Source organism: Toxorhynchites rutilus, chromosome 3, assembly GCF_029784135.1.
Source record: "Toxorhynchites rutilus septentrionalis strain SRP chromosome 3, ASM2978413v1, whole genome shotgun sequence".
NCBI lineage: Eukaryota > Metazoa > Arthropoda > Insecta > Diptera > Culicidae > Toxorhynchites > Toxorhynchites rutilus.
Window position 1 is genome coordinate 180,945,530 of NC_073746.1, and position 23,908 is coordinate 180,969,437.

Consider the following 23,908-nt stretch of genomic DNA (forward strand, 5'->3'; position numbering starts at 1 on the left):
TATGTGAGCCCCCTTAGCGCGAGCCCTGCTTTATGCTGCCTACGCTCAATTTGCATTGGTTGGGATAGGGTTGCCATAGCCCCGGTTCTGATAGCTGTTCAACATTCATGCGGGTACGGGTACGAACGAGCACATAAATTCCGTTAGTAATGAGAACGATCTTTGCTTTGCGAGAAAAGTTGACGGAGGCCCAACACTATTGGTAGCACTCGCACCTCTTTGTGTCTTTGTGTCTCGCACCTGAAATTAGTGTCTCATCACCCTTCACTTTTGACGTAGGACTACGTCTTTCATTTCTATACCGGGGCATAAAATCAAAGTTTCGAAACCGAAAGCGTTACGCCGGAGACCGAGATTTTGAGCGTTAATAGCTCCTGAACAACTGAACGAAATGGTATGATAAACACTTCATTCAAAAGATAAAATGTCTACGCGTTCTATACTTGTTACTTTCTGATCCAAAAACTTGTTTCAATAGTCTTAAAATTGCTTTCAAAACAGGCTATTGAAATCACCAATCGGTATATAAGCGAGCGCCGCTCGGAAATCCACTCAGTTCAAATTGAACAGCGATTGGAGCATGTTGTCGCTGTTGTGGTGAAGCTCTTCGTTTATCATGAAAGCGCGGATGAATGGTGTCACCAAGAGCCTGTTTGTGCACCTTAGGCCAGAAGGGAATCCATCAGGAGGAGAGTGATGCCACAAACGGTTCCCCGGGAAGACATCGCTACACACACACATACACGTGCGGAATTCTTTCCGTTTGGATGCCATTCAGCATTGAGAAAGTTCCGGAAAGATCTAATCATTTCTGGAAAATAATCTGCCAGTTCCTCTGGGAATTTAAAAATACATTCATGTGAAAGAGTTTATTTTAATGTTTTCTAACCATGTAACACAGCGATCAAATTCATTTGATTTTGTAATTTTTCAACCAAGTGTAATTAGCAGGAAAGCTTCTGAAGATTATTCTTCCCCATCAGTAGGATATTTTCGTATCCAATATTGTTTGCGCACGCAATCGATTATTGCTCAGTCGCCGAAAGTTTCGAGCTCAGAGAGTTCATTCCCCTCTAGTTTGCCTTCCAAATTGCCATCGTAAACCACACCTTCTCTCGATTCAATCTCGCACAAAAAGCATACTTAAGCGATATTCTGGTCGTGAGACGCATTCATTTTTCGTGAGGACATCGACAAGACAACATCGTTTCCTAATGTGCTGGAGGAGGTGGACGGCGAAGGATCGACACATACACGCGCAGAATTCTTTCCGTTTGGATGCCATTCAGCATCCAGAAAGTTCCGGAAAGATCTAATCATTGCTGGAAAATAATCTGCCAGTTCCTCTGGGAATTTAAAAATACATTCATGTGAAAGAGTTTATTTTAATGTTTTCTATCCATGTAACACTGTGACCAAATATTTTTCAATCAAGTGCTATTAACAGGTGGTTATCGAGTTAGTATTAACCACTGGTGGGCTTCCAGTATCGAGGGAAATGTGGAAATATCTAATCGTTGCTGGAAAAAAATCTGCCAGTTCCCCTTGGAATTGAAAATTACATTCAAGCGAAAGAGTTTATTTTAATGTTTTCTATCCATAAAATATCCATATAATACATTTGGTTTTGTGATTTGTCAATCAAGTGCAGTTAGCAGGAAAGCTTCTGAAGATTATTCTTCAGAACAAGATTTTTCGTATCCTATATTGGATGCATAAAACCTTGTGCCTCCAACGTAACGCTCTCGTTTTCGAAGTCCCCCAAATATTCATTTATTCATTCATTCAGAATGGATTTTGATTCAACTTCAAACAAATGATCTCTAAATCAACGATAGTCCTACGTCACCCTTGCGGTTATACCATAGATATAACCCACTTAATGTTTTTTGACACCGGAAGTCTCCGCGAATAGTTTCAGCGTAAAGACCGTAAACATAACGTAAAGAGCCGGGTCTTTTCTAAGTTCCTTAACGGACAAGGCGCCTCTGATGTTCAAGGGATTTGCAACCTTTTCTCAGCGAAGTATTCAAGCATTTTCTCAAATGAGAGTTTCAACGCAAATATCTTGCGTTGATTGACCGAACGCTCCTCCCTCGGCTACATCAGGAATACCTCAGGGATGTCAACTCGGTTCTTTGATACTTTTGATCTACTTCAATGTTGTGAATCTAGTATTGGAGAGCCCTCGACTTTCCTTCGCAGACGATTTGAAGCTATTTTTCCACGTGAAGTCTGAGATTGACGCATTGTTCCTTCAACGGCAATTGGAAATTTTCAAAAAATGGTGCGTGGACAATCGTATGATGCTGAATCCGAATAAATGATGAACGATCACTTTCTGGAGAAAAAAAAAGACCCAATTCATTTCGACTTTCATCTTGATGGTGTTCCGTTAGCCACAGTCGAATGTGTCAAGGATCTGGGTGTTTTTTTTTTTTTTTTGAATTCCAAGCTCAACTTCAAAGCACATGTCAACTACGTCGTAGGGAAAGCCACCGCAGCATTGAATTCATTATGCGAATTGCTAAAGATTTCATCGATGTCTATTGATTGAAATATCCGATATCTGTTCAGTGTTCGCTTCTTCAGTTTAGTTCGCTCTACGTTGGAATACTGCTCATCGATTTGGAATCCGTATCAATCGAGTCAACAGAATCGAAACCGTGCAGAAATGCTTTATTCGGTTGACTTTGCGGCGACTCGAAAACATCAATTTTAACGTTCAATCTCGAACTTTACGAAACTACGTCTTCCTTTGAGTACCATTCCGCCGTACTAGCTATGGATGCAACTTAGCCGTTCAAGGCTTACAGCCGCTGTTCAACAAAGTAACTTCGGGTTTCGACTGCCATATTTCACGAAGTGCTGTTCGACGAAAATTCATTGTAATGATAAGAAATTTTCTGTAAAGTGTAAAACGAATAAACAAATGATGTCACAAAGAAAAGCGAGAACATGCACCCACTTGTAATCATTCAATTGAGAATAAGATTTATTGACAGTTGTCATGAATACTTTAGTTTCGGCAAAGATCGAGGTTTTTATAAAGAAACTAGTTACGTGTCTGCCACCTAAACACGGTGTGTAGTAATAATTCTCCGATATCTGAACCACAATCCTCTAATAATGCTCTGAATCTGCGTCTCTGCACACTGCTTCTATGTATAGAATTAGTTTTTTAGTGCCAAAACCATCATTTCATCCGTTTTTAGTATTTTAGAGCACAGTGTCTGCTGGTTGATAACACAGGTAATTGGTAATAGTAATTATTGGAATTTATATATGATCATCAATTTTGCAATGATTTATATATCCATTATAGCTTCCAGTTGTAATCGATACAAATTGTTGTATTAGAAATTTGTTTTAATGATAAAGTACTCGAACGAGATGTAAATCTCTTGACATTTCCTTTGATAAAATTGTTAACAGTTCTTTCCTGTCAAACATATCCTGCAAACACAAATTTCAATATCAAACATGAATACACATAACTGTGCGGTATCAGTGGCATCAGTTGATTCGTCGAATTTTAAGGATAATAACTTACAATCACTAATATATGTTTCCAGCATCTCTTCAAATATTTTACTCATAGCTTCTGTTCTACGCATAATTGTGTTTCTTGACAGTGACATTTCTTTACAACAAATATTAAACAAATTATTTTAGATTCATTGTTAACATTTTTAAACAATAATTCTTCTGCTGCAAGAGTTTTACTTTCATTTCAAATTTAAAAATAATTCGCACGTTCTGTAATGAATTTATATTTCAGGGTGATATTTTTTAGGAACGACTTATGTTGGACATGATCAGAAAGGCGGGCGACCAGTCGCCCGCGGTCTATGCTTTGGCCACTCCTGCTTTATAGCATTTATTTCGCTAAAAGCAACATATGTGATTTCAACGATGGCTCTTACGACCAGTGCACAATGATCCAGGAGATGCATTTAAGTGGAGCTCGACGGTTGTTCTCTAGACAAAAACTGTCTTCGACAAAGTTGTTACATAGGATAGAGCGCTCATTTTCATGTTGTCAAAAATAGGGTGACCAAAATTGTCGAGGAAATAAAAAATATAACTTTTTTATCTTTATAGATAGAGATAAACATAGTTCAACAATGTTGTAGTCCCAGTTATTTGAGACAACTTTGTAGAACAATTTATTTTCTATCACTTGAAATAACCAATATAGCGCCTTTTGACGTAGACCTACGTCTTTCATTAAGGGTGCCAAATCAGAAAACAGGTCACGTTTTTATGAAATAAAGTTAACGTTAATAACGATTTTTGCCGTGAACGGATTCTGACGATTTACATACCAAACGAATCGGAAATTCCCTAAGATTGGTTTGATATGCTATACATTACAATCCTATAGTCTGTATATGGTTTAAATTGATGAAAATTGGAAGCATCCCCTTTTCCTCATACATTTGTTCTGTCCATTTGTGTGATTTCACGAACAGAGCTGTCAATAACTTATCGATGAGCAACGAAAGGAAAATCGTAAGATGTAAAGTCTCTGTGAACAAAAGAAAAGAAGAAGAACGAAGGGGAATATTTGCCTAGAGTATAAACAGTGGATCTTGCTGAGGCAAACTTTATTCTTCGTGAGGACACCGACTGGACAACACCGTTGCTGGGCGAGCTGGACGACGAGAGATCGAATGGTTTTCTCAAGGCAATGGGGATGGAGGAGTTTTATGAGGAAAGAGTAGAGTTTTTTAAGGGCCTTTTTGAAGGCTAGAGGCGAAAGAACTGAAGAAGTTTAAAGTCTCCTAAATTCAACAAGGAAACAAAGGAAAGGCAAACTTTCAGTATTGTTCTAGATACGAAAAAATTAACATCGTTTGTTCTTCCTTGTTTTGCGCCATCACATGTCTTTGTTTCGGAATGAGCTGTGGACGCGACCAAATTACTCACTCGCTGATGTCTCTGGCATTGCAATCATTGCATCAAACTGACGCCATTGCATTAATGTTTTGAGCTACACAATTGCGTGTGGAATCATCAAGCTAGGCTATCGTCAGCTCACCAAGAAAATAATTGTTCTGGAATTTGGTCAGTGATTTGGTTTCGCATGACAGTAGAAAAAACTCTCTTCACAAAGGATGACAGCTAAGCTAATCCAGACAGGCAATACTAACAGAAAGGGCTTCTGTTGAGAAGAGCGCAAAACAGAGATAAGTGTGTGTATATTTAGTTGCTTCAAGTCATCGATATATGGATATTTGTGTGCGTACGTGCGTACGTGCGTACTTCATAACTTCAGATGCAACGATCAGAGTATCGTGTTTGTTTTGATCGTTATTCCTTACCGAGTGTGATTTCGCACTCAAATATTTTTTAATTAGTGACTGTCCATTGACTGTTTGTTGTGCGAATGTGACAAAGTTGTCGATATTATCGTTCTTACGTTTGTGTTGCAACTGTAGCTGCCTAAAAGTTTTCGTTTTGTTCATCTGATTTATCATCCACTTTTACACAAAAACAATAAACATTCCTCGGCACCTCTTTGCTGTTCTTGTGTTTGTGCTGTGCTGTAAGCCTACCGATAGGCGAATAAGTTCGACGGTTATCATGGAGAAGATTTGTGCAAACTGCTGCCAAATGATAAACGGCATTGAATTCGTCACATGCCGTGGATATTGTGGTGGCATATTCCACTTGCAATGTGCTGGCCAGCCGGTAGTGACACGTGCCCTTCTGGGCTATTTCTCGTCACATCGGAAAAATCTCTTTTGGATGTGCGATGAATGCGCTGAGCTGTTCAGCAATTCCCATCTCCGCTCCATTACTAAGGTAGCAGATGAAAAATCTCCGCTGGCTGCACTCACGGAAGCAATCACCAATTTGCAATCGGAAATAAAGCAATTGTCATCTAGGCCCACTTCGTTGACCATGTCACCCGCAGTGAAGCGTTGGCCCTCATTAGAACCTGTTCGAGCTGCCAAACGTCTTCGTGGACCTGATGTCACACAAAAATCGTCTGAATGTCAGTCTGGCTCTAAGCTGATTGGGAATGATGTTGTATCTGTTGCCATCAGTGCAAAACCAGCACCCAAATTTTGGCTCTACCTGTCTCGCATACGTCCCGATGTGAACAATGGGGAAATTTCAGCAATGGTGCGTGCAAATTTGCAATTAACCCAGGATCCCGATGTAGTCAAACTGGTCCCCAAAGGAGCAGACATCGGCAACATGACCTTCATCTCGTTCAAAGTCGGGCTTGATCCAGCTTTGAAATCCAAAGCAATGGACCCTTCGTCTTGGCCAAAGGGCATCATGTTCCGTGAGTTCGAGGAGATTACTGTCCAAAAATTTCGGAAACCTCCCGTTGTCAACCTGACGCCAACATCCATCACACCACCGGTAGATGCAATGCAGAATTGATCGATGTTCCAATGCGTTATGATGAGGATGGTGGGAACCCAAGGGTTCCCATCACAGGCGAGTATATCCATTCTATTCTCTCGACCCCAGCACTCAATCAGTCTGTGTTGCAGCATACTTCTACTTCCATCGATGATGCCGTCTGGATTTATTACCAAAATGTAAGAGGATTGAGGACCAAGCTGGACAATATATTTCTTACTTCCCTCGACTGGGGTTATGACGTTATATTGCTGACGGAAACTGGACTAAACGATAGCATCAATTCACTGCAAATTTTCGGATCATCGTATAACGTTTTTCGATGTGATCGATGTTCTCTGAATAGCGACAAGCGTAATTTTGGCGGTGTACTGATAGCTGTCGCCAATCGACACGTGAGCACACGCATCGACACGCTTAACGGAAATCGACTGGAGCAAGTGTGTGTTTCTGCGAATATTCGGGGCCATCGTTTCCTGATGTGTAACATTTACATTCCACCCGATAAAAGCCGGGACGTTGTTTTGATGGAAGATCATATCGCCACCGTCCGTGAACTAAGTGTGTCCGCCAACTCCGAAGCTATCATTCTCGCTTGTGGCGACTATAACCAGCCGCGTTTAGCATGGTCTAACGACGACAACAGCTTACGTCTCGACAACCCGATACTTTTGACTCCGGCGAGCGCAGCGCTGATTGACGGAATGGATTTCTTGAACATGAATCAAATTAATGCACAACTAAATCACCTGCGCCGTACATTGGATTTGGTTTTTTTAACCGAAGGAAGCCATGCTGAAGTATTGACCGCCGTTGATTCACTAGTGTCCGTAGATCCTCATCACCCTCCTTTGACCATTCGCTTCAACGCACCAGCTAAATCAGTGACTTCGCTTCCAGTGGGAAATGTAGAAGAAAGGAAAATAAATTACCGCAAAATTGATTTTGACAGCCTTTCTGCCCATCTGTCCGGTTCTGATTGGAGTTGTATCTACGATTGTACGAACGTCCATGACATGGCATTCAAATTTTGCGACATCATTCGCCAATGGCTGATTGCGAACGTTCCTTTGAAACGGTGCCCAATTTCACCTCCTTGGAGTACGCCTCTCCTCCGGAGGGCGAAGCGTGTACGCAATCAATGGCAGCGACGTATGCGAACTCATCGATCCAACTTTACAAAAGTCAATTTCAAACATGCAAGCGATGACTACAGGCATCTAAATGCTGCACTCTACAAATCACATGTATTAAGGGTGCAGTTTGGTCTACGTCGTGATCCAAAATCCTTCTGGAGCTTTGTCAATAGCAAACGCAAAAACCCAATAGTTTCGTCCAATTTAGTGTATGAAGACAAGGAATCCAGTGATGAAGCCGAAGCGTGCAACTTCTTCGCGAGACATTTTGCTTCCGTCTTTCAACCCGAGCCATCTAGCGATTCCGATGCTGAACTGGCTGCGTCTAACATCGTTGCGGATGCAGTATATTTGGATACGTTTGAAATATTACCTGCAATGATCATCCACGCCTCCAAGAAATTGAAGAATTCATTTTCTCCTGGACCGGATGATATCCCTGCATCTGTCTTCTGTCGCTGCATAATTGCAGTTGCAGAGCCGCTTGCCTTCATTTTCAGACACTCGTTTGAAAGAGGAGTGTTTCCCATGTGCTGGAAAGAATCATATATGTTACCTGTACATAAAAGTGGGGATCGACGTAATGTGAAGAACTATCGTGGAATAACCAGCCTCCCCGCTGCATCGAAAATTTTTGAGATTATCGTCAGTGATCAAATTCTACATGCTACTAAGTCCCACATTTCGTCCGATCAGCACGGTTTCATTCCCGGTAGATCCGTAAGTACCAATCTGTTGGATTTCACCAGTACTTGTTTCGAAGCTTTAGAACAAAAGGCACAGGTAGACGTGATCTACACAGACCTAAAGGCAGCCTTTGATAAGATCGACCACAAAGTGCTACTGTGTAAACTATCACGGATGGGCGCATCGAACAGATTGGTGTCGTGGTTGTCGTCGTACCTTACTGATAGGAAGCTTCGTGTCAAGCATGGCTCTAGCGTATCATCATCGTTTGTGAGCGTATCTGGTGTCCCACAAGGAAGCAATTTGGGACCTTTATTGTTCGTGTTATATTTCAATGACGCTGCATCTTCGTTAGGCTTCAAGAACAAACTTATGTATGCTGATGATTTGAAGATCTATGTCGTGGTACGTTGCATCGGGGATTGTCTACGTCTTCAAAGGCTACTCGATGAGTTTGTTCATTGGTGCCACAAGAACAAACTTGTTATTAGCATCGGTAAATGCCATGTAATGACCTTTCATCGATCCAAGGACCCAATCATTTTTGACTATCACATCGTTGAAAATGTTCTTGAGAGAGTAGATAGAAGTGGTAGATCTTGGCGTAGTGCTGGATCCTAAACTTTCCTTCCATTCTCATTATACCTGGACCATATCTAGGGCAAACCGACAACTTGGTTTTCTATTCAAGATTGCCAAAGATTTCAAGGACCCGCATTGCCTAAAAGCATTGTATTGCTCTCTTGTTCGCCCGATCCTGGAGAATGCATCTGCTGTTTGGGCTCCTAATGATGTCACGTGGAACCTAAGGATTGAACGAGTGCAAAAGAGGTTTGTACGGCTTGCGCTCAGAAATTTACCGTGGCGTGACCCATTGAACCTACCAGCATATGCTGACAGGTGTCGCTTGCTTGGACTTGAAACACTTGATCGGAGACGAAAGATTCAACAAGCGACGTTTGTAGTTAAACTACTCAATGGCGATGTCGACTGCTCGTATCTCCTATCGCTTTTGGACTTTCGAGCCTCGGGTAGGATGCTGAGATACCGATCCCTAATGCAGCCGGGATTTCATCGTACTTTGTATGGATACAACCAACCTGTTTGTGCAATGATCCGCATGTTTTCGTCCGTTGAATCAGTGTTTGAATTTGGAATGTCCACGTCACAATTTGTTAATAGTATTAGAAGACTGCATGTATTTTAAAACGTGATAGATTATTCATTAAGACTATTTCTGTCAGATGAATCAATAATAATAAAGAATAAAGAATAGAGAATATAACCCGTACGTAAAAATAGTGCATATTCGCTACGCTGAAACCCCATTTGTAATGATAAATATAAACAAGAAGGGGAGATAGCGGAAGGGAATTATTTACGCTAGGGTATTAGTAATGAATCTCTGCTGAGGCAAATATTCAGCATTTTTCCAAGCAGTTAACATTGTTTGTTTTCTGTCATCATAAAGGCTTCGTTGGTGAGTTTGACATTACATCAATGCATTTAACTGACGCTATGGCGAAGCAGGTGTTAAGGTTGTGCACCAAAAAAATATTTGGGGAATACCAAGTTATTTAATAACTTCTAATAAGTCATTAATTTATTTGGGTTCGTGTGCAGATAGAGTTTATTTCGCTTATTTAGTCACCAAGAAAATAAATGTTGTTCTGGAATTTTGTATGTGATTCGGTTTCGCTTGCCAGTAGCAAAACGTTCTCTACTAAGGATGACAGCTGCGCTTATCTCGAGCATGTATTGTTCTGCGAGCACAAGAATGAAACATCAAACAATTATCGTGAAATGATTCTACAATAAAAAAACATTTCAGGGCGACCTGGTAGAATGGTAATATCAAAATTTACGTAGTATTATAAAATAATTCGTAGCGTAGCGTAGTTCTACTTCAACAATACGGTCGTGCCTTGAACACAACCTCCTATTTTTTTCCTAAGTTGCGTTAGGGGCACCATGAAAAAAAACGGTTTTTATACTATAACTTTTATAGTTCAAATTCTACATACAAACTGTCCTCGAAAGATTTTTAGAACATACTAATACAAACATTTTACTAAGCAGAACTGGTCTATATCTCAACTTCACACAAATTTATTGATATTTCTTCCCAAAAAATACGCTCTCTTCAATTGCTTGCCATTCTTTCTGGGGCAACATAAAATTTTCTTACTATTTTGAGATCAGAACATTTGATTAAACATCGTGACGGCATCTCGAAAAATTTAATAAATGATAGTATTTCATTTAGATTCAGAAAAACTATGTATAAGCATCAACAAACACACGAATGACTTGCAAATGTAAATGTAGGATTTGTAGTAAATAAATGAGCATTGTTTTCATGCTAACAAAATAGACTTTTCTCTACAACGAATATTTTCGATGGTACAGATTTAAATGTGGCAACACTGCTTACGGTGCTCCCTTGGCCGAGTGGTTAGCGTCATAACTAACACGCCGGGTGTTCGGGTTCGATTCCCGTTCTGGTCGGGGGAATTTTTCGTCAAAAGAAATTTCCTCCGACTTGCACTGTGATCACGCGTATTCTAGAGCTTGCCACTCAGAATGCATTCAAGGCGTGTTATTTGGCATAGAAATCTCAACTAAGTACTAATAAAAATGACGCAAGTAATACTACGTTGAGACGGCGAAGTTCCTCTAGGAACGTTAGTGCCATCGAAGAAGAAGAAGAACACTGCTTACGACATCGAGCATGTTGTCTAGTCATGTACCCAGTGCTATGCTGCTCGTTCTCAATTTCCAGAGCACATGCGACATAATTGCGTTATCCGCAATCGATAATCCCCGTCCGAAATATTTTAGATAGCTGCCATACTGATCTTCAACTTTATATATACCAAGGCGTTGTACTATAGGTGGACCGGAACAAAATTGCTGTTCGGCCATTGCTAGTGAACAAACAAATTCGTTTACAAAACAAATCGTATACTATTGGTGACAAATGCTTTCGTTGGCAAAATACCTGGATGTCTATTATAACAATTTCTCATAATTGCTTCTATTTTTTCAGATATCTACAATTAGCGGTAGAATCATAACACTGCAGAAGGATGTGTTTAGTCTTTTCGCTCCTAACCCCGCAATCAATGCCTTTCTTTCCAAGCAAGATGTACTTCTGTTTGGCTCCCATCGGTGGGGAAGAGAGTACTAACAGCTTACGGCGATGGTGACAAGAAATAACGCTGATTGTGGCTTCACTGATTTCGCTCAGGGAGGAGGAGAATCCTGTGCATATACCGGGAAGGAGATTACCAGATCCAGAAGATCCGGAAAGAGTTGTTACAAGTAATTGGTTTTGCATAAATGCTAGAGCAAAAGGAGGTTGACAATGATTGAAACAGGTTCGTGTTTACTTTTCAAACTACAGTGGAACCTCGATTATCCGCGAGCGGATGATCCGCGGTGCGGTTTATCCGCGAAAGCGAGTTCCATAGTAATTCTATGGACTTTCCCGGAATTTATCAGTGAGTGGTTGGCCTTTGCTCTTTTGTTTTGGTCATAACTTTCACATTATTTGACTACTGGTGTACACGACCTTTTGGATGGATAGTTTAATAGTTTCTGTATTGATAAAACATAGTTATCATGCTATTTGTCCATGCGACAAAAAATTCATGGAATCCCAGATCACCTACGCTCCGATTCTATTCCGCCGATATTTTCGGCAGAATATGGGAAAGTTAGATCTGATAAAATGTTCTTTACTGGCGGTTCATTCATAAACGGGTCCACTGGCTTCGGAATCTTCAATGAAAATTCTAGTGCCTCTTTCAAACTCAAAGATCCTTGTTCCGTGTATGTCGCTGAACTGGGTGCGATATATTACGCATTAGGGATCATTGAAACATTGCCCATCGACCACTATTTTATTTTTTCAGACAGTCTCAGCTCAATAGAGGCAATCCGCTCAATGAAAGTTGATAAACGCTCATCTTATTTCCTAACAAGAATAAGACAACTATTGAGTGTTTTGGTCGAAAAATTATTCACGATTACCTTAGCATGGGTTCCCTCTCATTGCTCGATTCCGGGGAATGAGAAAGCGGACTCGCTAGCTAAGGTGGGCGCTTTAGAAGGCACTATATTTTTGAAAGGCAAATTGCTTATGATGAATTTTTCCACATTCCTCGTCAGTATACGCTCGTAAGTTGGCAGCGCATGTGGAGTGAAGATGAGTTCGGTCGTTGGTTACACACGATTATCCCTAAGGTCTCGACGAGTGCATGGTTCAAGGGATTGAATGTAGGTCGTGATTTCATTCGCGTGATATATCGGCTTATGTCCAATCACTACAACCTAAACGTTCGTCTCTATCGCATTGGGCTCGCAGCAAACAATCTTTGTGATTGTGGCGATGGCTACCACGACATCGAGCATGTTGTCTGGTCGTGTATCCGGTTCCATGCTGTTCGCTCTCAGCTCTCTAGAGCACTGAGAGCACAAGACAGACAATCGGATATCCCCGTCCGGGATATCTTAGGTAGCTGGGATCCTGATCTTCTGCTTCATCTATACCTGTTCCTCAGAAACGCCGATGTCAACGTTTAATGATGTTTCCTTCGTTGTGTCCCCGTTTTATATCCCTCCTATCCGATCGATAAACTTTTACTTAGTCGCGGCAATACATACACACACTCTTTACAGATACACGGGCCAAAGGTTGTGCAGTCCACTGATCATTCAACAAGAGCCAAAGGTTGTACCGCTCATGACAACTCTACACGAACTGATGATTGCGCCGGCTAGTGACCATTCTATCCTGAATTCCTCGAGTCGAGAAAGACGCACCACGCTAGATATGAGGTACAGACTAGGGGGGCGTTGCTGATTAATGGTCAGCTGCATCCCAATAGGAAGTATCCCGTGTCGAGCACACGTACAGAGCATTGGAGACAGCAACATACACTTGTAATACTAACCTCATGTCAACCGCGAGTAATCGGTTACATATTACTAACATAGTTGTAAGCAAACATTGTCAAAATATTGAACTCCAGGCCCCGTTAGGCTGACGCCATATGAGCCTTAATAAAATATATATTTTGGATAAAAAAAAAAAAAAAAATCATGCTGAAATATCTTGTTTGCATTTTTTTTAGTCATTAATTGCGTTATCCGCGATTTCCGTAATCCCCGGTGACCTAGCCAGACCATTCCGCGGATAATCGGGGTTCTACTGTAGTTGTGTTTTGTGTTGTTCATTTGCCATATACAGTCAACTCTCCCTTACTCGATGTTCTGTAACTAGATATTTTCTCTAACTCGATGAATTTCATGGCACCTTTGATTTTACAAGCATTTTTCTTTCCATAACTCGATACCTTCCTAGCTTGATGCCTCCCTTACCCGATGGCTTTTGATTCATTTTTCCATGGGTTATCACCTCCCTAACTCGATTGATTTTCGCGTACATATTTTTGTGCGTTAATAACTGTCATTTCAATTGCTCTTGAAAGTTAAGACGAAGTGTTTGTGTCATCAAGGAATTTCTTTTCAAGTATGGAAACCACGAAAAACCTTTCAAGCGAACAATCAAAACGCTAACCATCGCGCAACGTTGGGCATCATCGAGCACAAGACGGGTCTATGGTACTAGGTGAGGCCGTTTCGTCACTTAGTTGGTTAGGGGAGCGGTATATGAAAACAGTACGGAAGAAAGCAGAAGGGGAATTATTTGCTTGTAGCGTGAAAGAGACAGACTAATCAAGAGCGAGCTTCGGCACTAGCGTATTGTGTTTTGTTTACAAACAAAACACAGTAGACTTCCAAGATGGCTGAAAAGTGGTTTTAGCAAGTTGACCCACCTTAGGATATACTTCTAGGCGCCTTGATCGAGCAGATCGAAAAGTATTAACGAAAGGGGCCTGAAGCTGCAAAAGATTTCAGTATTGCACAAAGTACGGTATCAACACTATTCAAGCTAAAGATAAAATGGAATCGGAAGGAAAAATTGAATCTAGACAAAAAGCATACAAGGTAGGTCGGAATCGAAAAGCTGAAGCGATCTATGGATTTTTTGTCTTATCAATCCAGAGAGAAAAATTACATTGCTCTCTCAGGTTCAAGAAGCAATGTAACCTTTCAACGTTAAAGTGAAATTTAAGTGGCTTTTATAAGTACAGTAGGTTAAAAATCGCCATTTTTAAAAAATTTTGCTTGAATTTTCACCAGGAATTGTTGCAGCAAATTTAAGATAAGTTGGGTGTCCAAGAACAAATTGTAGAGTGGTTAGAAAGGTTTAACTTTATTGATAGAAACAATCACGTTTAGTAGAAATTTTTGGGATTATATTAATAATTACATATTGAAAATTACTAACTTTTAAATTTTTCACTTCCAAAATGTTATTGAATTCCACTAATTTAGATGTTCCACTACTATATCCTGTACAACATTTTCTCAACATTCAAATGAAAGCAACATAGTCGTCTTCCGTAGCGTTCTTTTTAATGTAGAGCCAGTTTGAGACAACAGAGTCCGAAACAAAAAAAATCTATAACTCTGTCATCGTTCAAACTCGAACATATACGTAGAAGTAATTTTTTTCGTCAAATATAACCTCCTGAAACATTCTGGATAACAAATATTTTTCATGAGAGAAAGGTGTTTTCTGACTTTAAGGGGATGAATCATAAATTCAAATTCATACCATAATTGGGGCACTTACCCTAATATAATATATTTGCGAATTATGACATGAAAAATTATAAAAAAAATGTTCTGTAAGTCGATACCTCCCTAACTCGATGGTTCCCTTGGATATCAAGTTAGGGAGAGTTGACTGTATTACAGGAAAGTAACCAGTTGCGTTGGATGTTTTAATCAAAGGAAATCCTTAGCCTTGAATTTTGTGTTTTTGACTTCCGTGTTACATGAATAAATTTGAAGCAAAATAGCGTGCAGCTATAGTACACTATTCTTCACGAATAGATATTTCCTTATTTTTTCCTCCAGCTATTGATCTATACCTTTCTTTTTAGATGCTGATGTCAACGTTTAATGATGTTTTCTCCGTCATACCCCTGTACCATTTTTTCTTCTATTCGTTCAATAAACTCCTACTTACTAGAACCAATACATACAGATACTCTTCACAGGTAGAAACAGAACTGAACGGAGTGGCTACCGGCGACCATTTTGCGGAGGACCCCTCTTGTCGTGAGAAATGCACCATAGGCGATGCGGGGTACATACTGGGGGCTTTCCTGGTTGATGATCAGCTGTATTCCCATATATAGTATCTCGCGCAGAAAATTGGAATATTCTCAGTTTGATAACAAGTTATAAGAATAATTTGTTGAATATGGAACAAAAAGAATTCAAAATATCGTTACGAATACTCTGTCCAATGGATATACAAAATAGTAATCAAACAACATTAAACAAATAGAATTTTCAACGACCCAGTTTTACGGTAGGCTTCTTCTGTTCGGCTTTGAGAAACTTTTCAGTTTATTCGCCTCTGTTTTACGGTAGGCCCATTTCTTAAAATAAGTAACTTAACTCAAAACATGGATCACATGGCCAGACAAGAAAAGTGAACCTCGAAAATTGAACGCTGAATCGCGTTTCATTCTAGGTATTTCGTTTCAAAATGAATGTTCTTGACTCAGGAATTAAAAATCAGTATAATAAATTCTGCTTCTGTTGAACTTTTTGGTTGAATACTCAAACAATAGACCAAATAATAAATGAGACCCTTTTGAACTGCTTGAGGAATTACTTCGAAAAACAGGTATATTGTAACGTTCTACTTTTTTCATAATAAGAATATTTTATCAATTATCCAATGTTAACTTATTAGTTGTTTTGACTTCAAAATAACAAAAAGAATATATTCCAAGACCAGAAAAACAGAATTTGAACATGGTTGATTCTTAAAAGTATAATAAAAGCGTAGAAGGAATGTTTCGTTCAGACTAAATTCTCGTAAAGCAATATAATATCAGTAACATTCTCGAATCAAACAACCTCTCGTGGATATTTCTTATCACTGATAATGACACGTCAGTTTAAATTTAGCAAAAGGTAAACAACAGCACTTCCACGCTAACAATGCTGACGATGTTAACATTCTCCCATCCCGAATACTTACTTCCCCAGCACATCGTCTAAGTCTCCCCTCGAAGGCGTTATTCCCCGATATCTCCCGGTACAGCTGAGGGGCATCAGTTCATCTGCCGGATAAGCTTTATCCATGTAAGCATTGTAGGCATGGTAAAACATTTCTCTTGCTTCCTCCCTAGAAAATACATTCACAATTACGAAAGAAGTTACATTTTTTCATTAACTCTGGATCTACTTCAGCTGATGGCGCTCCTTGTTGGATATGTTGTTAGTCGGTATAGCAGGAATTTTCTCCGAACTCACAGCCCATCCCAACGAAACCATCAAGATTGCTGCATATTCAATCCAATAGTGTCGATTTTCTTTCGATGTCCGCATTTTGCTACCGAATGCCTCTTCCAATCACTGTTTTCTTCCTCTTCCTCTAAACTCCACAAAACAAAACACAGATCACAACAGAAATATTTAATTCCACCAACCAGGGGGAATTTATGAGAACACTTTCCGGAACTTCATTCGAGGACGCTTCGCAATTTCGCTTTTTGGCTAATCTCTGGCTTTTAAAGGATAAACAATAAACAATTTTAAGCGATCCACTGTGTAGCTTCCACCATCAGGATCGGTGGAATTCGTATCCCGGGAACATGACGATAATCATCCTTTGACGAAACTGGTACAGTTATTATTTTTATTCGTACAATTCGAGAGATAACAAAGCATACGGATGAGAACCACTTTCATTTGTTTCCCATGAAACATTCACTCTTCCAACACAACTTCTGCCTTGACATTTGCACGCTGGTGACAACTTATGACATTTTGCACATACAGTGTTGCCTTTATTATTTTTTGTTTATACATACAGTGACTCGGACTCGTAATCGTACTCTACCATGCAGACATCTTTTCCCTTCTTTTGAAGGTCAAAAACAAGCTTTCGGAACATTCTATTTAGAAAAGGTCATAGTGTCATATGAGAGTTAGAAGGTTTGCTATCTGTTTTCAGAATAATGGTTCTCTAAAAATGGCGAATGTATATGCTAATATATGAAAATTGACTCAAACTCAAATAAAATAAATAAATAAATAAATAAATAAAAAGACATTAATGTGTTTCATGCTGTTTGGAAAAATCTCGGGCATTCAAGTTGCCCTTCCTAGCCATATTACAAACTTTTTTTGCTCAATTTGGTCTTTATCGATGGTGTAATGGATCAGAATGTTTACTTGAACATCCTGAAGAAAAATATGAAGCAAAGTGTCAACAAAATGAGATGAAATCGAGGATTCAAGTTTTGCCAAGACAACGACCCAAAGCTCAAGACATATAAAGTTCGCACATGGTTACATTACTATTGCTAAAAAGTTATTGATATTCCTCCACAATCTTCCGACATCAATCCCAGTGAAAAATTAGGGAAGTTATCTGTGTAGAAAGTTTAGAAACCATTGAATTTTCAAAAATATAACGATTTTAAAAACCATGATAATAATGATGATAAACATGATAAATATACCTCCCAAATACATCAACAAAATCATAGATAAGACTAAAAACAGCTAAAGATAGTTGCAATGAACAAGGGATATCATACTAATGATGGAATTCGGAAATTGGACTACTTCGGCAGTCGTCGCTAGCAGAAAGTGAATTGACTAGAAAATGAATCGACTAGCGTTGAGAGCGAGGATGACTGATGAATTATTCTAGTCAATACTAATTCTGACTGACGCAACCAATGGATACAAATCTGCTTCTTCATTTACCTGACTTCAATGCACACCATTTCCCCCTGACACTAATTTCATGCCCGCCTATACAATTTTATTTTTACGTCCATTCGCGTTGACGGCGGAATGGTGTCGACCTAAGTGGTGCGGACTCAATCCACTTCATTTTCAAGCAAATTTATGGATTTTTTCAAGCGGTTTCTTGCAATAAATTCTCAGACCACCAGAGATGCCAGATTAACAGATATGTTTGTGAATTTACAGACATATCTGTAAAATACTTTTTATTTTTGTTGCAGACTTTTTGGATACAACAATATTTCACAGGTTTTTAAAAAATGAGAGGCTCTATTTATCACATCAAAGATATTTGACTGTTCGTATTACATTTTTCCATAGTTTTAATACATAATAAGTTTTTATATAAGTTGTGGCGTGTGTTTATATTTAGTTTTTATTTAGTCCGGCGTAACCACAGTGGTTATGTGCGCAAACTAGCGCCTAACTGCCGGTGTCACCACAGTGATTACGTGCGCAAAATAGGTCGCATTGCAGTGATGTTGTGAGCATAGTATCGCTCAGTGACCGACGACAGTACTTCAGTATCTTTTGCATTCTGTTGGTGTTTGGTTTGGTAACAATAAGTTGTATACGTCAGCGTTTTTCATGATTTCATAAGTGCTTTTGCCCTGAACTCATTGCAGACGAAACAGACAATACGATTCCTCACGATGAATGAAAAATTGCATTAAATGTATTTATACTATGCTTCAAAATTTCATGACAGTGAGGGAACAGAGTCGAGAACTTATGAGAACTATCGATGCGATTGGTACAACTTAACAGATTGTAATTTCCCGAGAATATCAAGAACAGCCGATGACAAACCAAGTAAACCGAATTAGCGCTGCCGCCGCCAAGCGAATCATTTTTAGCAAACGTACGGTGCAACATGTGCGTCGCTAATTTCCTTAAAAATGACTCTCCTAGAGGGGTATCTTTTGAGCAAACGACAATGAGTTGATTCTCAAAGCCTTAACCGTTTCGTTACGAGCGTCGTCTATAGACGACATCCGCGCGACGAGCTGTGTGTACGAGCGTCGTCTTTAGACGGCATGAAATTCATACTGCTCTTCGATCACACTAGCGCGACGTGCATACTTTTCGGCGCAATACTCCGTACAGGGGTAGCACTTCGGAGGAGCACACTGCCGTAATGAAAGGGTTAATTGAACATCTTTGAGTAATATTAAGATTGACTACATCCGAGCGAAAACGGAGACCGTTTTATCCCAGTCCTTGAGCATCCCTTTAATCTCGCACTGTTAGCCTATATCTATCTATATAAATGAAAATGGAAGGCCAAATCTGTTCGTAAGCGGGCCTCGAGGAAGGGATGATCTGATTTTAGCCTTCTTTATTTTGTTGTATTCGTCTCTTCCCGTAGATCAATATAGTGGAGAGCAAAATCGGAAAGTTTCCGGAAAACTCAGAAGGAATGTCGGAAAATTCGTAAAAATGAATTTCCATATGACCGAAAATTACATCATGATAAGCGTTTTTAGTCCATTCAATATTTGCGCTAGCGAAGTTGATCTTTGTTCGAAAGTGGAAATGGATTTTCAGGCAAAACAACGCATTCCTGTATCTTTTATATATCTATATAAATAAAAATGGAAGGCTAAATGTGTTGCTTATCCCAAAATCCGATGAAGGAAAGGTCCCTTTTGAGCTGTCTTCATTTTATTGTATTTGGAGTATTCTGCCCACAGAACAATGTTATGATGAGAAAAAGTTTTGAAATTCGTTCTATAGAATTTATATCAAAACAATAATGATATGACATATACTACATATACTAGCTGACCCGGGACGAAGTTCGCCGGGTCAGCTGACCATAGTTTAGGCCCCAAACTTGATGTTTACAAAAATGTCCAATTAAACGTGTCGCATTACAGGTCTCTCCAATTTGCTAAATTTCGCATTAAATGTAAACTACTGTATATACAGCCATTTCATGCCAATAAAGTGGTTCTCAAGGGGAAAAATGATTTTTCGGACCACCGGTTTACTTCAAAAAATCATATCTCAAAAACAAAAAAAAATAGCATCCCTGAAATCTAGATATGTAATGTATAACATCCGCAGCTTTCAAGAAAAGTATAAAAAAATAGTCTAAAACCATAAAAATAATAAAAAAAACTACAATCGATAATTACGAAAACAAAATCCTTTTTTTCATTGCAATTTCAATATATTATATTTTAATGAAAAGCTAGCTCATTGGCTTCAATTAGATATGTCGATAATCTAAATCGGTTCAGTGATTCAAAATTTCTAAATTTTTGAAAAAAGTCAGTTTTGGGAAAAACTGGGGAAAAATGATTTTTCGGACCACCCTAAAATGGAAATGGTGGAAAAAAGGGTCTAATGTTTCGCGATAAAGAACAAAACTACCACTTTTCATCGAAATGTGAGAACTACTATATCGGTTTGGCATGGAATGGCTGTATATATAAAAGATGTACATATACAAAATATACCATAATATACAAAAGACAATCTCACGTGCATCGCGATGTACAAAGTATCAATGAATCTGGAAAAAATAACGTTAAAAGATATTTCTACAGATCCGCACACTTTTACAGAAATTTCCACATTTTTAACAGACTTTCACATATTTTTACAGACTTTTTTTTAAAATCATCTGGCAACTCTTCGTTCCACTTTTCATCGAATGTTTTCAAATCGCAAGAGTAAACATTTAGGTGACTGTGACTTCGTTTGTTTTTATTTCATTCGAAGAAATATTATATCAGGGAAAGTGGACATTAAAAATGCGTTGCTCAGTGAAAGACTGCCCGAATACGAGTGAAAATGTTCGCGTTAGCTTTTATCGTATTCTTTCGGAAACGTATTTACAGACGCACTGGGTCGATTTTTGCGGAGACGACAAACTAGTTCCGAATGAGGATTCGCGTATCTGTGGAGTAAGTACGATGTTTGAATTATTGAAAACCAAAACTGTAGCAAACCTTTCATACACATTTTCAGGTTTATTTTTATAGCGTCTTAATGCAGTGGACTGTAAAAATTGCTAGTTAATCCCGCTGCGCGATACCAAAGCAGCCTTTATGCGGATTGCCAAACGTTGAGAAACCAAATTCCCCCCGTGGGCGCGATGCAGACTGCCTTCATTGAAGTGATGCAGCGGGGATTTTCCATTCGCATGAAACTTCACATCACTGTGGCAGATTGAGGGACTCGTTTCATCGGAGACAAAACACAACACACGCCTAAACTATAACTATGTACATTGTATTTTACTTAATACTATAGAAATATACATGAAATTATACAGAGTTATAAATTATACAAGCACTTCAATTTCTTCTTAAATTCTGCTTCAAATTTGCTGCTGTTGCGTACACTCTGCTGTCTTTAATCGAACTGGTGTGCTGTCCTTGTACAGCAAAAACTATCATCCAATCCGTTGGCGGAGCATGTTCGTTTCTTTTTGCAAGAGAGCTGTGGATTGCACTTTAGGGTCTGGCGTCGAGGGATTGCATCGCATGCATCTGTTCTCTCTTCAGTGTGCTTGTGACTGTACAATTTTGATAGAGATACATCGTTACATTTCAACCGGAAAAGAAACCACGAAGCGCAGATTGCTTTACCGTTATATTCATAACCAGTACTAGCGGATCATAATTACGCGGATTTCATTCGGCCAGCTTCACTAGCAAAACTGTTTTCACCGACGTTAGAAAAAATAGTACCCAAAACATTTCACTTTTGCTATGTATGTACGTATCAAATTCGCCAATGTCGAATTTCGCTCCCACGTTGAAATCTTGGAGTGAACTAAGTGTTATTCGTAGTTTGTTGATGATCGGTCAGGTCCTGATACCTTGCAATATGAGATTCTCTTTCAGAGATGCAATGGCCAATTAAACAATTGACGGAAAAATTAAGTTCGTTCATTTTATAAGTTTAATTATGTTTGCCTTTGATAACAATACCTCTTTTGTAGTGTTGATTATCATAAGAAAAATAACACTCCTAATCGTTGGATCTCTTTTGACATTTCAATTGGATCTTTTTTGACAGCCGTTTTGATTCAGTCCGCACTACCTAGGTGTCGACATCTGGATACGACATTAGTTTGTATGAGGCCAACTATTCTCTATCAGGTTAATCAGCTCTGAGGCAGTTTTAAATTGCTAAAATTTGATGAAATTTTTTTCTGGCCGTTATTTACCTACTAGAAATACGTTGTTCTGACCCCAATTTAAAGTATTTTCTATGAATTTTCAGATATTCTCACCAAAACTTACCATTATAATATAACATTATTTTAGACACAATTTTTGTATGATATTTTTTCACTACTAGCAAGCAAAAGTGTTTTGACGTAGGACTACGTCTTTCATTTCTATACCGGGGTGTAAAATCAAAGTTTCGAAAACGAAAGCGTTAAGCCGGAGACCGAGATTTTGAGTGTTAATAGCTCCTAAACAACTGAACGAAATGGTATGATAAACACTTCATTCGAAAGATAAAATGTCAACGCGTTCTATACTTGTTACTTTCTGATCCAAAAACTTGTTTCAATAGTCTTAAATTTGCTTTCAAAATAGGCTATTGAAATCACCAATCGGTATATAAGCGAGCGCCGCTCGGAAATCCACTCAGTTCTAATTGAACAGCGATTGGAGCATGTTGTCGCTCTTGTGGTGAAGCTTTTCATTTATCATGAAAGCGCGGATGAACGGTGTCACCAAGAGCCTGTTTGTGCACCTTAGGCCAGAAGGGAATCCATCAGGAGGAGAGTGATGCTACAAACGGTTCCCCGGGAAGATCTCGAAGCAGCCGCTACACACACACACACATACACGCACGGAATTCTTTCCGTTTGGATCGAGAAAGATCCGGAAAATAATCTGCCAGTTCCTCTAGGAATTTAAAAATACATTCATGTGAAAGAGTTTATTTGAATGTTTTCTCAAGTGCTATTAACAGATGGTTTAACATTCATACAGAATGAATTAAGATTCAAATTCATACAAATGATCTCTAAATCAACGATAGTCCTACGTCACCCTTGCGGTTATACCATAGATATAACCCACTTCCTGTTTTTCATTTACATAGAGTATTAATTTCATTTGGGAAAATGATTTTCATTCATAATTTTTATTTTAAAAGTGTGTTCGTTTCTTCTGCAAACCCATATTGTCATGCCCAGGGCTAGTTTTTTTCGAAGCTAATAAATGTGATTGAATTTTATTCATACAACTCTCACTTCTACTACAGTCATTTTCGGTGGATTAATTTCAGTGTATCGGGGTGAAGTGGAAACGAAATATTCTCTACGAATACAGTAACATTGATTCTTTTGTTTCGTTCCTTTCCTCTTTCGTTCTCTTACAAGTATAAAAGCAGAAGCTTTCACTGACGATTAAAACTGCTTGAACGGGTTATATTTATTTTCATTTCGCATGTTAGAGGATGCTTGCTGCTTTCAAACGTAAGTTTTATTTTACCAAAATGGATCGTCGCGGACCGTGTTCAAAATTCTTCAATCACTTGTAAAAAACATGTTTCTCTGTTATTTGGAATACATGATTGTTACAGAAAATGTAATAGATTTTTTTATGCGATTTGCTTGAAATTACGCGATTTTTTTACACGATTTGCTCGAAATTACGCGATTTTCGACTAGGTCTGCGCTTTCAGCGTGCCCACGCAGAATTGCGAGCGCACGCACAAACGCATACACAACGCCGGAAGCACGCGCACGCACATACCATTGGGTGCACAAACACGCACACACACGCGCAAACATGCACAAACATGTG

At 39.1% G+C, this 23,908-nt stretch overlaps 1 protein-coding gene across 1 annotated transcript in view; it reads right to left on the bottom strand.

Annotated features, from left to right (window-relative positions):
• Positions 1–17,112, bottom strand: part of LOC129777244 (ER degradation-enhancing alpha-mannosidase-like protein 3) — a 30,858-nt gene extending 13,746 nt beyond the window's left edge. The window contains exons 1-2 of the mRNA XM_055783411.1: positions 16,549–17,112; positions 16,342–16,488 (exon numbers count right to left, since the gene is read on the bottom strand). Of these exons, the coding sequence (XP_055639386.1) occupies positions 16,342–16,488; positions 16,549–16,691 (290 nt within the window). The 5' untranslated portion in view covers positions 16,692–17,112. The remainder of the gene's footprint in view (positions 1–16,341; positions 16,489–16,548) is intronic.
• Between the last annotated feature and the right edge of the window lie 6,796 nt (positions 17,113–23,908).